The sequence below is a fragment of the Watersipora subatra genome, chromosome 1 (genome assembly GCF_963576615.1).
Source record: "Watersipora subatra chromosome 1, tzWatSuba1.1, whole genome shotgun sequence".
In the NCBI taxonomy this organism is placed as follows: domain Eukaryota; kingdom Metazoa; phylum Bryozoa; class Gymnolaemata; order Cheilostomatida; family Watersiporidae; genus Watersipora; species Watersipora subatra.
Window position 1 is genome coordinate 68280389 of NC_088708.1, and position 15680 is coordinate 68296068.

At 31.1% G+C, this 15680-nt stretch overlaps 1 protein-coding gene across 2 annotated transcripts in view; it reads right to left on the bottom strand.

Moving 5' to 3' along the window:
- Window positions 1-5086: 5086 nt before the first annotated feature.
- The window catches only part of LOC137394467 (A-kinase anchor protein 10, mitochondrial-like), a 29912-nt gene continuing 19318 nt past the window's right edge, over window positions 5087-15680 (bottom strand). For both annotated transcript variants that reach the window (XM_068081199.1, XM_068081194.1), the window contains 2 exons: window positions 6731-6822; window positions 5087-5979 (listed from right to left, as the gene is read on the bottom strand). In XM_068081199.1, coding sequence (XP_067937300.1) covers window positions 5792-5979; window positions 6731-6822 — 280 coding nt within the window. In that variant the 3' untranslated portion in view covers window positions 5087-5791. The remainder of the gene's footprint in view (window positions 5980-6730; window positions 6823-15680) is intronic.

A 15680-nucleotide genomic window follows, 5' to 3' on the forward strand; every position in this document is an offset into this window, starting at 1 on the left:
TTGCATCTTTATATCTAGTTATAACTATTCCATTATATTTTAATTTTGTTGATTTTTAGAAATGCGGGGAATAGACAATGTAAATGGCTTGAAATAGATGTAGAGATAGATATACATGTAGATACTGAGATAGATATACATAGCAACACAAACATAGTATTACTAAGGTGACCTTGATGTTTATCAATGAATTGGGAATATGAACAACAATAATATTAAAGTTATATTGCCATAGCAACGTAACACAAACATGTATCTAAATTTAGTTTGTTGAAGTTTAGTAATATAACAACTGTTTTGCTGTTAAAATCTATTAAATATATCAAGCAAATATAGTAGACCCTGGGCTTGATACCAAGTTTGTTTCCATATTTGTATTCTTACAAGCAAATAATAACTACTTGTACGTAGCAATACTACATTATTGCAAGCGGCACCACATTCGCACCTGACTGCTGATTTGCTAATTCGTCTCATAGTACCAAGTTATAGTGATAGCTTCAATTACAAAATATTCATGTACCATCTTTACACACTCTGCATGAGCTTTCAGTAACAAGAAGCAACAACTCCAAAAACACATTGCTATTATTGGCAGTTTTTATGATTAGTTGGTAGTAGAGATCAGTTAGTTTTGTTGACTTGCATTAAAAAAACATTTTCTATTATGGCGAGACTACTGGTATCTCTAATTGGAGCAGTCAGTTGTTCTCTCTACAGACAGACAACTCACAATTAGAAATTATGTTTGTTTTAAAGAAGCGTCGTATAAATGAGTGATGGTTTATTATTATATTAATTAAAATGCAAATATAAATAAAAATATAACTATAAATGTTTCATTATGGAACGCACTCAGATTTTACAAAACGTATGAACTGTGGGTACTGATAAGCTAGTGTTATATAAGCTCACCAATAAATTTCATTAAAATCTGGAGAGGATGATTTGTACTGCATATTTATAAGATCTGTTTGAATACTGTGCTAGTCCATAACTTTGAACTCATTAGTACTGCGCTGTTCTACTAAACAGTTAAAAATATCCATATGATGAACAACTGAATATGAAACCACAAATTTAATAGGTTGTTAACATGAATCTGTAAAGCTGGAAATTTTACAGATGAACAATAAATGGTCAAATCTGTAAAACCTTATGATGTCCTGTAGAGGCATGGGTAAGTATATGAGTTGGTTGATAGAATAGATAGACACATATGAATACGCTTTGAACACATGGATCAAAGAGACTAAGTCTATATTTAAAGATTTGAGTAATTAAGATGTCAGTGATGTTTGATCTCTACTCTCCCCAACACTCTATTGTTTCTATTCACCATGTACTGAGTATGACACAGTAATTAAAGGGATTAAAATATTGTCTCATGTCATACAGTCACTCACTATATAAACTGGTCCTTGCTGTTCCAGTAAAACACAACACAATCTGATATCAGAGAAATACTCACTCCTCAGAATGTCTGGTGACAGCGCTGATGAAACAGACGACTATGATTTCAGCGATGAAGAATATCATGTATTACGACTAATGTATGCTGCAACGTCTCAATACCATTGCCTTGGTAGAAAGTTAAGAGATGTCTCAGTGAGACTAGAGAGAGCTGAGACAAGAGAGAACCAAAGCCACATGATTATGACTCTTCAGCTGCAGAAAGAAACAATAACCTCTCTTCAAAATGTCTACTTTGCTTACATACTAGACAAGTGTGAGCAATTCGAAGAGCTCAGGGCAAGGAGTGGAAACAATGCTTGAGTATTCCTCAGTCATTATTCACAATCTATTTTACACAATCAGTCCTTTTCAGGGCTACCAACTATTATTCAGAGAGCTCTGTTCATCAGTTATCATAATGTTCATTTCATCTTGTATATTTAATCTAAAATCTGTTCAGTTTTGTGTCGGCATAATACTCCTATGTTTCCTTTTATTTAACTTTATTGTTCAGAGAATCGAGATTGAAAAATTACTACCGGCAGGAAATCAACTGCCATATAATACCAATGATAAAGATTTAGTATTACTGTTCAATAAGTTGCAGAGACAGCATTACCTTGTTTAGTGTATAGATACACTAGATGCTTAGATGAAGGCCTAACGTTGTATGTGTAATAAAAAAGTCTTCGCACAGAAAAATTATTTTTATTTAACATACGCAACATTTACCATTCTACCTTTCAAACTTCATATCATGAGAAAAATGTTTTGTGCAGTTCAAATGAATTAGAAAAAATAAACAATGAGTACAGCAAAGTGTGTATAAAAAAGACATGGGATTTTCTGAGAGGTCTGTTCAGATTTTATCACAGAGTTCCTACTATCGTATATTTTGCAATAGAACATCAAAACTTTGACTTTCATAAAGTCCCCAATAATCTCAGTCCGCGTCAAGATATTTCGGCAAGCAAGGTCGATGCGTGTTTATACATAGCAGTCGGAGAAACTTTATCATTTTAATTTATTGGTTTGAAATTTTATAAAACATAGAGAACACTTTATACAATCAGATTTAAGATTATCTTATTGTGTCATTGATAAGTTTTTAAATTTACATAAGTTTTGCTTTGATGACAAAAAATAAGTATTGTATATTTGGTGGTATCTAATGGCACAATTAAAAATCGTAAAGATTACACAGGCAGCAAAAGTTACTACTTGATAGTTGGTTTCTCATCCTTGAATGTGGAACCGTAACAGGTGATCCGAGTTGTGAATTTGGAAATCTTTGCAGCTGCATTCATTCAAGTTAGGTCATAGCTTCAACACTCTTCAAAGCTGGGCTTCTTGATAAGAGAAACTGTTGTTCTTAGGGCTGCAGCGTAACTACACGCCTCTGTGAATCTAGATCTCCATATCTTCTATACATCAAAAATAAATATTGTAATGTCATCAATCCTGAAATAATTTGCACATTTCACTTACTCACAAGACAACACATTCTGAACAGATAATAGCAAAAAAGGCAGGAAAAAATCAAAGATCATAAACTGAGTTGTTTTTTATATGTTGCTGCTGAGTAAAAACGTAAGACTCTTCATAGAATGTCCTTTCAATAACATATTGATCTCATATATTCCAAATACATTTGTTTTTCACTATGATTTGAGCTTTTTTGTTTTGCTCCAAATAAGGAAACACAAGATGGCCTCCCATTAGTCGTAGGAAGTTTGGCGATAAAAACAAATAGGGAAACGCTGTTCCAAACGAATTTTGAAACGTCAAATATTTTGATGTGATTTCTGGTGCATATTGTTGCTTACAATGATCTCATACACAAAAATGTTTGATACTATATACTGAACCTATTCTTTGTTTATTACATGCTCAAAATATTTAGCTCTAAAAGTAATCTGTACTATTTTCAGTTTGGCTGATGCGACAAACTTTAAATTTATGATAGCGTGTGTTATATTTAAATGCTTTAATTCCTCTGTAATTATAAGATCAAAGGCTATGTTATTCTTTAAACTTGTCTAATGCCACTGATACATGGACTGGAGTGTGCATGAAAGTATAAGCTGCATAATGCTAGTTCTCTTTCATATATCTCTACTTTATTACCTACATTGACAGCTTGACCATGTTTACAGATGTTATTGAAACTTTAAAAAGAGAGAACAAAAGCTACAATAGTATGATATGATTGTGTGATGTGGGTAAGTTTCGTTTATTGCTCAGAGTCTACGTCAATAATAATATCGTCACTATGATAAGACCTGTATCTGTCCATCCCTCTGTTCAAAGCTAAGGCTAGAGGTTGAGAAAAAGATTATGTCATGCAGGATTCGAATTCATAACCTTCCGATTCAGAGACCAATGATCTAACACCTGCACCAATACACACCTACCAGCATTTCTGGATACTTGTACAGGTAGTTATCCCTCACACTTTATCAGCATACTGAACTACCAGAGTACTAGTAGAAATGATAACAAAGCTTCAACCAACTGTATAATGGTGGTCAACCTGTATAACATTAAACTGTAGTAAAGCATCAATCTTACTGTAGTTGTCTCCTCTCCTCTGTCAATTTAATAAGATCAGACAATCTTTGACTATAATACGGATAGGCCTTCATGAGAGTGCAACGTGACATCAATGAGCACATAAATTGTTTAAATAACCAACTTCTTGCTATTAAAAACTGGTGCACTTCTAACAAACTCACCTTAAATGTTGATAAGACTAATTTTATGTTACTAAAAAAAACCCAAAATAAATTTCATCTAGCTTACACTCATCCCTTTTTCATTTTCAACAAACCAATTTGTCAGGCAGATCACATTCAATTCTTAGGTACCTTCATTGATTTTAATCTCACTTTGTATCGCTACTTTTTGTCTAAAGTTTGTCTAAAGTTACTCAAATCTATATCAAGAAATCTAACTCAGTCATTGTCTGCTTTTGTATTGCTACTTGCTGTGTCCTGGCTGTAGTTTAACTTTCACTTTATATGTACATAAATACTCGGACAGTCCTGTTTACCGTGAGAGATTGTCAGATGTAATAACTAACTGCACAATTATCTCAATATATGGCAAGGCTGTCGATTGCAGCAGGTAGTAAAGTGGTGGTCTAGAAAGCCAAAAATCATCCGTTTAAACCTAATTAAAACCGATATTTTTTAACCTGCAAGCATAGCTTCAGACTGGCTGATGGACATGATTCTTATTCTAGTAGAGATTGCACACCGCTACAAATAGTGTGATGAACCATAAAGTGCCAAACCTTGATACCATCTAAATTATACCCTGAAGAGTTTGGCCATTGGGTGTGATAACCAACAACCACTAATTGCAACTTATCCTTGTCTCTATACCCCTATATTATCATCACCCATTATACCCACCAGAGTTCCAATGCTTCTGCCTGTCCAACCAATAAACACGGTACAGAGAAACAAAAATGTGGCATGGATGTCAAAGCTGAGATAACTTTCTGCTGATATATCCTATGAAAGTTTCTTCACAATTACTATTATTATTATTACAGTAATTCACAAAACAGTTTGTGGCATTGACATAGATGCATACATGATTGATTTGTGCTCTGCATAGATAAGTTGCTTGTAAAGTATTTCAATTCCATAGTGTGCATGAATAGATTGAAATGTCTCGCAACCAAACAAAGAGAACACCCACAGCTTCAAGAATATTCTGTGCAAATATTGTATAAGTTTAATTGTTTGGTTTTTACATGAATATTAATAACAATAAAAAACTTGGTGAGACTAAAGTTTACAATCAAGTATATAACAATGCACTGTATTACAGCCATAGAAGAATACTGCAAGAAGCACCAGATAGGACAAGATATGCATCAATATAGAAGGTGATGGTAAACCTACAGAGTACCTGTTCACAGTGTCAACTAGCTGTCATAGCTAATGGCGGGTATTAGCTATGACAGCTAGTTGAAAGTGACAACTATCCTGTATATTAACCTATCAAGACTCTCAAAACTGGGAGCTATTCATTTTTACAGGCTGCCAAAAACAAAAATGGCCAACTTGAGTTGCTCTAATTGACTGCAAGCAGTGACTGAGCCTCGACAACTCGGAAACTATACTAATAATGATTATGCTTTTTACTAGATTGAGCACTCAAATTTATACAAAAGAACTCCAAAAATAAGGGACAAAATTTTGGTATTTTTGGTATGTTAGGACCTAGAATTTGACATATTGACAATATCATCAGTGCTACTTGAGGCAAGTTGTTGTTTCAACCAGCCGAACCAACTGGGGCCTGTGAAGAGTGATAACAACAATCATAGCTCGGTAATCTGAGAGCTGCTGGCTGTCTCCGTATCATGCTCTATTCTTATCTCAGGAATAGAGTGATTGTTCGTCCATGATACTTCCTCCTTAACATTAGCTATAATCATTTTAGTCACTTCCCAAGCCATCGCTTCCTGCGCTCTCTCTTTCTCCCGCTTTTTCCGAGAGAACCTATTACCTGTCAACAACGAGTGCAACGAATCAATTGACTGAAATAGGAGTCGGCTTCCTTTGAATTGAGAAAGATTGAAAAGCTAAAATTATGGAGGTATTGGTCGCCCTATTCAATGCCTGTGCAGTAGCAAAAACTTAGCTGAGATCGCATATTTTGTTTCTGGAAAGAATGTTTCTCTCCAACTAAGAAATATCCTAAAAAGGTTTTAAGTCAGAGACAAACAATCAAAACACAAGTTTAACTTGCGTAAATGTGATAACTCCAAAAATATATCTATGAAAATATCTGGCGACATCTTACAATGAAGTCAGTACCTAAAGCTGTAGACCTGTGGTAAAAGAGACGTAGTGCAGGACAGCACTAATGTCATGTCTCACACTCAAGTAACAAAAAGGCTGCCGCTATGAAACAGGGGAATCGCACAAGAAGTTCAGCCACATAGGCTTACTTATATTCCCCTTGAGGAGTGCAAGAGGACATGTGTTCAATTCTCAAGCATCCCTAATCTTTTTTCACGAGTTACCAATACAGCTAGTTAATGATAAAGCGCATGGTGAGCCTGATATCTATTTGTCAGTGCCCGAGTAAGGTGTATTAAACAGGACACCCCCTCGACAATTCATTAAAAGCGCAATAAGTCAGAGAACTAAACCATTACAATATCATTAATCAAACCATTACTATCTTTATTATAAGCTAGTTGGTAAAATTAGTCTGTAACAATGAGCAACAGAAAATTAATACTTGACTATACCTTTATTCTTGTAGAGGTCAGGTACTTGCTCCAGATCTAGCTCTGATACATATTGGCCGTACTCGCTAAGGTGTCCAAGTGACATAGACTTCCTATAAGCAAATCATATTCCACAATGTTATGATCTGTTTGACGCACCATGTGAAGTTGATAACTCTATGGTTTATAAGTCTATGATGCATTGTGACATACGATATACATGGCGTAATATTCTAGAGTTCACATTAGATGCACCAAAAATAATGTGTATAACGCAGCCCGCCCTGACAATTTCAGAAGATAATCTACAAAAACTGCTCCAATTTATTTCGTAATTGTTGTACTTTGGGAGAAGCTAACAACCATGTTGTGTTGCGTGAGAGTTAATAATCAAGCTTGGATCTTTCTGACTAGCAATGACATAATTATTAGCCACAGTGGCTTTACAATCTCAGTGACTTATTAGAAATAGTAACACTTTACGACGCTGGTGCATCTCTTATATTCTTACTATCATCTCTTCTATTCTTACTATCATCTCTTCTATTCTTACTATCATCTCTTATATTCTTACTATCATCTCTTATATTCTTACTATCATCTCTTCTATTTTTACTATCATCTCTTATATTCTTACTATCATCTCTTCTATTTTTACTATCATCTCTTATATTCTTACTATCATCTCTTCTATTCTTACTATCATCTCTTCCATTCTTACTATCAACTCTTCTATTCTTACTATCATCTCTTCTATTCTTACTATCATCTCTTATATTCTTACTATCAACTCTTCTATTCTTACTATCATCTCTTCTATTCTTACTATCATCTCTTCTATTCTCACTATCATCTCTTCTATTCTCACTATCAACTCTTATATTCTTACTATCAACTCTTCTATTCTTACTATCATCTCTTCTATTTTTACTATCATCTATTCTATTCTTACTATCATCTCTTCTATTTTTACTATCATCTCTTATATTCTTACTATCATCTCTTCTATTCTTACTATCATCTCTTATATTCTTACTATCATCTCTTCTATTCTCACTATCATCTTTTATATTCTTACTATCATCTCTTCTATTCTTACTATCATCTCTTCTATTCTTACTATCATCTCTCCTATTCTTACTATCACCTCTTATATTTTTACTATCATCTCTTATATTCTTACTGTCATCTCTTATATTCGCACTATCATCTCTTCTATTCTTACTATCATCTCTTCTATTCTTACTATCAACTCTTCTATTCTTACTATCATCTCTTCTATTCTTACTATCATCTCTTCTATTCTTACTATCATCTCTTATATTCTTACTATCATCTCTTATATTCTTACTATCATCTCTTCTATTCTTACTATCAACTCTTCTATTCTTACTATCATCTCTTCTATTCTTACTATCATCTCTTCTATTCTTACTATCATCTCTTATATTCTTACTATCATCTCTTCTATTCTTACTATCATCTCTTCTATTCTTACTATCATCTCTTCTATTCTTACTATCATCTCTTCTATTCTCACTATCATCTCTTCTATTCTCACTATCATCTCTTATATTCTTACTATCAACTCTTCTATTCTTACTATCATCTCTTCTATTTTTACTATCATCTCTTCTATTCTTATTATCATCTCTTCTATTTTTACTATCATCTCTTATATTCTTACTATCATCTCTTCTATTCTCACTATCATCTCTTCTATTCTCACTATCAACTCTTATATTCTTACTATCAACTCTTCTATTCTTACTATCATCTCTTCTATTTTTACTATCATCTATTCTATTCTTACTATCATCTCTTCTATTTTTACTATCATCTCTTATATTCTTACTATCATCTCTTCTATTCTTACTATCATCTCTTATATTCTTACTATCATCTCTTCTATTCTCACTATCATCTTTTATATTCTTACTATCATCTCTTCTATTCTTACTATCATCTCTTCTATTCTTACTATCATCTCTCCTATTCTTACTATCACCTCTTATATTTTTACTATCATCTCTTATATTCTTACTGTCATCTCTTATATTCGCACTATCATCTCTTCTATTCTTACTATCATCTCTTCTATTCTTACTATCAACTCTTCTATTCTTACTATCATCTCTTCTATTCTTACTATCATCTCTTCTATTCTTACTATCATCTCTTATATTCTTACTATCATCTCTTATATTCTTACTATCATCTCTTCTATTCTTACTATCAACTCTTCTATTCTTACTATCATCTCTTCTATTCTTACTATCATCTCTTCTATTCTTACTATCATCTCTTATATTCTTACTATCATCTCTTCTATTCTTACTATCATCTCTTCTATTCTTACTATCATCTCTTCTATTCTTACTATCATCTCTTCTATTCTCACTATCATCTCTTCTATTCTCACTATCATCTCTTATATTCTTACTATCAACTCTTCTATTCTTACTATCATCTCTTCTATTTTTACTATCATCTCTTCTATTCTTATTATCATCTCTTCTATTTTTACTATCATCTCTTATATTCTTACTATCATCTCTTCTATTCTTACTATCATCTCTTCTATTCTTACTATCATCTCTTCTATTCTCACTATCATCTTTTATATTCTTACTATCATCTCTTCTATTCTTACTATCATCTCTTCTATTCTTACTATCATCTCTCCTATTCCTACTATCATCTCTTATATTTTTACTATCATCTCTTATATTCTTACTGTCATCTCTTATATTCGCACTATCATCTCTTCTATTCTTACTATCATATCTTCTATTCTTACTATCAACTCTTCTATTCTTACTATCATCTCTTCTATTCTTACTATCATCTCTTCTATTCTTACTATCATCTCTTATATTCTTACTATCATCTCTTCTATTCTTACTATCATCTCTTCTATTCTTACTATCATCTCTTATATTCTTACTATCAACTCTTCTATTCTTACTATCATCTCTTCTATTCTCACTATCATCTCTTATATTCTTACTATCAACTCTTCTATTCTTACTATCATCTCTTCTATTTTTACTATCATCTCTTCTATTCTTATTACCATCTCTTCTATTCTTACTATCATCTCTTCTATTCTTACTATCATCTCTTATATTCTTACTATCATCTCTTCTATTCTTACTATCAACTCTTCTATTCTTACTATCATCTCTTCTATTCTTACTATCATCTTTTATATTCTTACTATCATCTCTTATATTCTTACTATCAACTCTTCTATTCTTACTATCATCTCTTCTATTCTTACTATCATCTCTTCTATTCTCACTATCATCTCTTCTATTCTCACTATCATCTCTTATATTCTTACTATCATCTCTTCTATTTTTACTATCATCTCTTCTATTCTTACCATCATCTCTTCTGTTCTTACTATCATCTCTTATATTCTTACTATCATCTCTTCTATTCTTACTATCATCTCTTCTATTCTTACTATCATCTCTCCTATTCTTACTATCATCTCTTATATTTTTACTATCATCTCTTATATTCATACTGTCATCTCTTATATTCTCACTATCATCTCTTCTATTCTTACTATCATCTTTTCTATTCTTACTATCAACTCTTCCATTCTTACTATCAACTCTTCCATTCTTACTATCATCTCTTCTATTCTTACTATCATCTTTTCTATTCTTACTATCATCTCTTATATTCTTACTATCAACTCTTCTATTCTTACTATCATCTCTTCCATTCTTACTATCATCTCTTCTATTCTTACTATCATCTCTTATATTCTTACTATCATCTCTTCTATTCTTACTATCATCTCTTCTATTCTCACTATCATCTCTTCTATTCTTACTATCAACTCTTATATTCTCACTATCATCTCTTCTATTCTTACTATCATCTCTTCTATTCTTACTATCATCTCTTATATTCTTACTATCATCTCTTATATTCTTACTATCAACTCTTCTATTCTTACTATCAACTCTTCTATTCTTACTATCATCTCCTCCATTCTTACTATCATCTCTTCTATTCTTACTATCATCTATTCTATTCTTACTATCAACTCTTCCATTCTTACTATCATCTCTTCTATTCTTACTATCATCTCTTCTATTCTTACTATCATCTCTTCTATTCTTACTATCATCTCTTATATTCTTACTATCATCTCTTATATTCTTACTATCAACTCTTCTATTCTTACTATCATCTCTTCTATTCTTACTATCATCTCTTCTATTCTTACTATCATCTCTTCTATTCTTACTATCATCTCTTATATTCTTACTATCAACTTTTCTATTCTTACTATCATCTCTTCCATTCTTACTATCATCTCTTCTATTCTTACTATCATCTCTTCTATTCTTACTATCAACTCTTCCATTCTTACTATCAACTCTTCCATTCTTACTATCATCTCTTCTATTCTTACTATCATCTTTTCTATTCTTACTATCATCTCTTATATTCTTACTATCAACTCTTCTATTCTTACTATCATCTCTTCCATTCTTACTATCATCTCTTCTATTCTTACTATCATCTCTTATATTCTTACTATCATCTCTTATATTCTTACTATCATCTCTTCTATTCTTACTATCACCTCTTATATTCTTACTATCATCTCTTCTATTCTCACTATCATTTCTTCTATTCTCACTATCATCTTTTCTATTCTTACTATCATCTCTTCTATTCTTACTATCAACTCTTACATTCTTACTATCAACTCTTCCATTCTTACTATCATCTCTTCTATTCTTACTATCAACTCTTCCATTCTTACTATCAACTCTTCCATTCTTACTATCATCTCTTCTATTCTTACTATCATCTCTTCTATTCTTACTATCATCTCTTATATTCTCACTATCATCTCTTCTATTCTTACTATCATCTCTTCTATTCTTACTATCATCTCTTATATTCTTACTATCATCTCTTATATTCTTACTATCAACTCTTCTATTCTCACTATCAACTTTTATATTCTTACTATCATCTCTTCTATTCTTACTATCAACTCTTCCATTCTTACTATCAACTCTTCCATTCTTACTATCATCTCTTCTATTCTTACTATCATCTCTTCTATTCTTACTATCATCTCTTATATTCTCACTATCATCTCTTCTATTCTTACTATCATCTCTTCTATTCTTACTATCATCTCTTATATTCTTACTATCATCTCTTATATTCTTACTATCAACTCTTCTATTCTTACTATCGACTCTTCTATTCTTACTATCATCTCTTCCATTCTTACTATCATCTCTTCTATTCTTACTATCATCTCTTCTATTCTTACTATCAACTCTTCCATTCTTACTATCAACTCTTCTTTTCTTACTATCATCTCTTCTATTCTTACTATCATCTCTTCTATTCTTACTATCATCTCTTATATTCTTACTATCATCTCTTATATTCTTACTATCAACTCTTCTATTCTTACTATCATCTCTTCCATTCTTACTATCATCTCTTCTATTCTTACTATCATCTCTTCTATTCTTACTATCAACTCTTCCATTCTTACTATCAACTCTTCCATTCTTACTATCATCTCTTCTATTCTTACTATCATCTCTTCTATTCTTACTATCATCTCTTATATTCTTACTATCAACTCTTCTATTCTTACTATCATCTCTTCCATTCTTACTATCATCTCTTCTATTCTTACTATCATCTCTTCTATTCTTACTATCATCTCTTCTATTCTCACTATTATCTCTTCTATTCTTACTATCATCTCTTCTATTCTTACTATCAACTCTTCCATTCTTACTATCAACTCTTCCATTCTTACTATCATCTCTTCTATTCTTACTATCATCTCTTCTATTCTTACTATCATCTCTTATATTCTTACTATCAACTCTTCTATTCTTACTATCATCTCTTCCATTCTTACTATCATCTCTTCTATTCTTCCTATCATCTCTTCTATTCTTACTATCAACTTTTATATTCTTACTATCAACTCTTCTATTCTTACTATCAACTCTTCCATTCTTACTATCAACTCTTCCATTCTTACTATCATCTCTTCTATTCTTACTATCATCTTTTCTATTCTTACTATCATCTCTTATATTCTCACTATCATCTCTTCTATTCTTACTATCATCTCTTCTATTCTTACTATCATCTCTTATATTCTTACTATCATCTCTTATATTCTTACTATCAACTCTTCTATTCTTACTATCAACTCTTCTATTCTTACTATCATCTCTTCCATTCTTACTATCATCTCTTCTATTCTTACTATCATCTATTCTATTCTTACTATCAACTCTTCCATTCTTACTATCATCTCTTCTATTCTCACTATCATCTCTTCTATTCTTACTATCATCTCTTCTATTCTTACTATCATCTCTTATATTCTTACTATCATCTCTTATATTCTTACTATCAACTCTTCTATTCTTACTATCATCTCTTCTATTCTCACTATCATCTCTTCTATTCTTACTATCATCTCTTCTATTCTCACTATCATCTCTTATATTCTTACTATCAACTCTTCTATTCTTACTATCATCTCTTCCATTCTTACTATCATCTCTTCTATTCTTACTATCATCTCTTCTATTCTTACTATCATCTCTTCTATTCTCACTATCATCTCTTCTATTCTTACTATCATCTCTTCTATTCTTACTATCAACTCTTCCATTCTTACTATCAACTCTTCCATTCTTACTATCATCTCTTCTATTCTTACTATCATCTTTTCTATTCTTTCTATCATCTCTTATATTCTTACTATCAACTCTTCTATTCTTACTATCATCTCTTCCATTCTTACTATCATCTCTTCTATTCTTACTATCATCTCTTATATTCTTACTATCATCTCTTATATTCTTACTATCATCTCTTCTATTCTTACTATCACCTCTTATATTCTTACTATCATCTCTTCTATTCTCACTATCATCTCTTCTATTCTCACTATCATCTTTTCTATTCTTACTATCATCTCTTCTATTCTTACTATCAACTCTTCCATTCTTACTATCAACTCTTCCATTCTTACTATCATCTCTTCTATTCTTACTATCAACTCTTCTATTCTTACTATCATCTCTTCTATTCTTACTATCATCTCTTATATTCTCACTATCATCTCTTCTATTCTTACTATCATCTCTTCTATTCTTACTATCATCTCTTATTTTCTTACTATCATCTCTTATATTCTTACTATCAACTCTTCTATTCTCACTATCAACTTTTATATTCTTACTATCATCTCTTCTATTCTTACTATCAACTCTTCCATTCTTACTATCATCTCTTCTATTCTTACTATCATCTCTTCTATTCTTACTATCATCTCTTATATTCTCACTATCATCTCTTCTATTCTTACTATCATCTCTTCTATTCTTACTATCATCTCTTATTTTCTTACTATCATCTCTTATATTCTTACTATCAACTTTTATATTCTTACTATCAACTCTTCTATTCTTACTATCAACTCTTCCATTCTTACTATCAACTCTTCCATTCTTACTATCATCTCTTCTATTCTTACTATCATCTTTTCTATTCTTACTATCATCTCTTATATTCTCACTATCATCTCTTCTATTCTTACTATCATCTCTTCTATTCTTACTATCATCTCTTATATTCTTACTATCATCTCTTATATTCTTACTATCAACTCTTCTATTCTTACTATCAACTCTTCTATTCTTACTATCATCTCTTCCATTCTTACTATCATCTCTTCTATTCTTACTATCATCTATTCTATTCTTACTATCAACTCTTCCATTCTTACTATCATCTCTTCTATTCTCACTATCATCTCTTCTATTCTTACTATCATCTCTTCTATTCTTACTATCATCTCTTATATTCTTACTATCATCTCTTATATTCTTACTATCAACTCTTCTATTCTTACTATCATCTCTTCTATTCTCACTATCATCTCTTCTATTCTTACTATCATCTCTTCTATTCTCACTATCATCTCTTATATTCTTACTATCAACTCTTCTATTCTTACTATCATCTCTTCCATTCTTACTATCATCTCTTCTATTCTTACTATCATCTCTTCTATTCTTACTATCATCTCTTCTATTCTCACTATCATCTCTTCTATTCTTACTATCATCTCTTCTATTCTTACTATCAACTCTTCCATTCTTACTATCAACTCTTCCATTCTTACTATCATCTCTTCTATTCTTACTATCATCTTTTCTATTCTTTCTATCATCTCTTATATTCTTACTATCAACTCTTCTATTCTTACTATCATCTCTTCCATTCTTACTATCATCTCTTCTATTCTTACTATCATCTCTTATATTCTTACTATCATCTCTTATATTCTTACTATCATCTCTTCTATTCTTACTATCACCTCTTATATTCTTACTATCATCTCTTCTATTCTCACTATCATCTCTTCTATTCTCACTATCATCTTTTCTATTCTTACTATCATCTCTTCTATTCTTACTATCAACTCTTCCATTCTTACTATCAACTCTTCCATTCTTACTATCATCTCTTCTATTCTTACTATCAACTCTTCTATTCTTACTATCATCTCTTCTATTCTTACTATCATCTCTTATATTCTCACTATCATCTCTTCTATTCTTACTATCATCTCTTCTATTCTTACTATCATCTCTTATTTTCTTACTATCATCTCTTATATTCTTACTATCAACTCTTCTATTCTCACTATCAACTTTTATATTCTTACTATCATCTCTTCTATTCTTACTATCAACTCTTCCATTCTTACTATCATCTCTTCTATTCTTACTATCATCTCTTCTATTCTTACTATCATCTCTTATATTCTCACTATCATCTCTTCTATTCTTACTATCATCTCTTCTATTCTTACTATCATCTCTTATATTCTTACTATCATCTCTTATATTCTTACTATCAACTCTTCTATTCT